The sequence below is a fragment of the Otolemur garnettii genome, unplaced genomic scaffold (genome assembly GCF_000181295.1).
Source record: "Otolemur garnettii isolate 467f Iridium unplaced genomic scaffold, OtoGar3 scaffold00163, whole genome shotgun sequence".
NCBI lineage: Eukaryota > Metazoa > Chordata > Mammalia > Primates > Galagidae > Otolemur > Otolemur garnettii.
In genome coordinates this window covers 1,271,634-1,274,369 of record NW_003852558.1, presented here as the reverse complement: position 1 = coordinate 1,274,369, position 2,736 = coordinate 1,271,634, and the positions used below count along the sequence as shown (strand labels likewise).

General features: G+C 39.6%; 1 protein-coding gene across 1 annotated transcript in view; it reads left to right on the top strand.

The window, feature by feature from the left end:
• The window catches only part of CUNH8orf89 (chromosome unknown C8orf89 homolog), a 17,932-nt gene that overhangs the window by 4,557 nt on the left and 10,639 nt on the right, over nt 1–2,736 (top strand). The window contains exon 2 of the mRNA XM_012811546.1: nt 914–1,067. Within this exon, the coding sequence (XP_012667000.1) occupies nt 914–1,067 (154 nt within the window). The remainder of the gene's footprint in view (nt 1–913; nt 1,068–2,736) is intronic.

Sequence of the window (2,736 nt, the reverse complement as noted above, 5' to 3'; positions counted from 1 at the left end):
CAGCCTCCCAAGTAGCTGGGACTACAGGTGCCCACCACAACGCCTGGCTATTTTTTGGTTGCAGCCGTCATTGTTGTTTGGTGGGCCCAGGCTGGGTTTAAACCCACCACCTTAGGTATATGTGGCTGGTGCCTTAGCCACTTGAGCCACAGGTGCCAAGCCATGCCCTGCTATTATTAGAGACAGTCTTACTCTTGCTCAGGATGGTTTCAAACTCCTGAAGTCAAGCAATCTGCCTGCCTTGGCCTCCCAGAATGTTGGGATTACAGGCATGAGCCACTGGGCTGGGCCCCAAATGCCTCTTATTTCAATATGAATGTAACTAGTATTCTGGGAATTCTCGTTAAATAAAGTGATGATGGTAGATGACAGGACTGTGGAAGGTCTGTGAAGTTGTTATTTTTCTTATTTTAACTCTCAATAAGTAACCAATCTAGTGATTCTTATAGTCCCTATGGTAGGAATTGAAAAATTCTCCTGGGAAAGATGCTAGATAAATTATAGTTGCTTAATTTTCTTCCTTCCTTCTTTCTTCTCTCTTTTTTTGAGACAGAGTCTCACTTTATTGCCCTTGGTAGAGTGCTATGGCATCACAGCTCACAGCAACCTCTTACTACTCTTGAGATCAAGTGGTTCCCCAGCTGGGACGGCAGGCGCCCACCATAACACCCAGCTGTTTTTAGAGATGAAGTCTTGCTCTGGCTCAGGCTGGTCTCGAACCTATGAGTTCAGGCCATCTGTTTGCTTCAGCTTCCCAGAGTGCTAGGATTACAGGAATGAGCCACTGTGCCCAGCTCTGTAGTTTCTTAATTTTCTTTACCTAACAGCCAATTTTTGTTTATTTTTTATGCATTTTAATATGTAGTAGAAGTATATATTTAATCAAGATGACTGTGATAATATTTTAAATTAGAATACACCACAGCATTTGGTCTAGAAGAGGTCAAAGAATGTGTCAAAAAGCCATATTTCCCAGGACTGCGAAGTTGCCACAAAAATTTAAGTTCCATTCCACTAGATGTTCATAAAAGACTGCTGCATGCTGACGCTGAGGTGCCTGGGGTCAGGTAGGCCATCGCTATTCAACCCCCTCTTGTTGGGTATTTATTTGTAGTAATGCTGCTGACTTAGTGAATGTAAGTCAGAAATCTTTTTCGCTTACTGATTTTTTTCAAAAGGATTTAATTTCTTTAATCTAAGTTTGGCAAGTAGACACTTTTCTCTGTTTTAAAGTGACATTGCCAGAAAGGATTTAAGGACTCCCTTTTAAAACTCTTGGTTGCCTTAGCCTAGATTATGCCCATAAAAGCATTGGAATTTTTAGCAATACAAAAATTAACTGTTGGGTGGTGCCTGTGGCTCAGTAAGTAGGGCGCCGGCCCCAAATACTGAGGGTGGCAGGTTCGAACCCAGCCCCGGCCAAACTGCAAAAAGATAGCCAGGCATTGTGGCGGGCACCTATAGTCTCTGCTACTTAGGAGGCTGAGGGAATAGAATCCCCTAAGCCCAAGATCTGGAGGTTGCTGTGAGCTGTGATGCCACAGCACTCTACCGAGGGTGACAAAGTGAGACTCTGTCTCTAAAAAATAAAAAAATTAAAAAAAATTAAATGTTAGGAATATTAGCAGCTTTCTGTATCCTGAGTATAGACCCCTGTGCTTCATATCTGACTAAAGTGTGAGGGAAGAGTCTGAATGCGGTGTCAGCTTAACTAACTGAGTTGACTGTCAGGAATGGATGTTTTCGGACGCAAAAACTTCCCTGACTTTGAATACTGATGTTTAAAAACATTATTATACATTATACATTTTTTTCCTACTATAAATCAGACTTACTAACATACCATTAAAAGAAAACCCTTTAATCCAAAGGGATTTATAGGTTAGTGAGATAGTCTCATATTCTATTCAGTTTCTGCTTTGGTTTAATCATTTATTCTTTAGATATTTATGGACTGTCTAGTACTTATTCACTTTTCACCAGCCCAAAATATATGAAGTGCATTTTGAGTTACAACTTTCTTTAGGGGAAGATTTTTATTTTCATATTATCTTCCTGCCATAATGAACTATCAAGTCATCCAGTTACACATAGCACACAAGATGAGAGTTGCAGAATATTATTTCCTGAGTTTTCCAGCTGGTATTAGTGGTCTTGTTAGGTATGCCTGGAATACATTCTGATAATATAAATAGAAAACTAGGACATATTAAAAATATGTAGATGACTCGGCAGCTGTAGCTCAGTGGCTAGGTGGGTTTGAACCTGGCCCTGGCCTGCCAAACAATGACAACTAAAAAAAAAGCCAGGCGTTGTGGTGGGCTCCTGTAGTCCCAGCTACTTGGGAGGCTAAGGCAAGAGAATCGCTTAAGCCCGAGAGTTGGAGGTTGCTGTGAGCTGTGATGGTGAGGGTGACATAGGAAGACTCTGTCTCAATTAAAAAAAAAAAAGGTAGATAATTTATTTAAATTATGAAAATAAATAGGAATTTTGCAGAAATTTGGAGGAAAAAAGAAAAACAATTATTTGATAATCTACTCATCCAAACGCATCCACATTCATTGTTGGGTTTTCTCTCCTATCCTTTTTTTAAAAATGGATTTTACTTTAGTTGTGATTTTAGTGTACTTAAAAGGTGAAAGATTTATACCATCTGAAGAGAAACAGAAGTATTTTAGTGTACTTAAAATTGTTTATCCTGCTCCCCTTTTACTTAATATTACATACATGCATTTT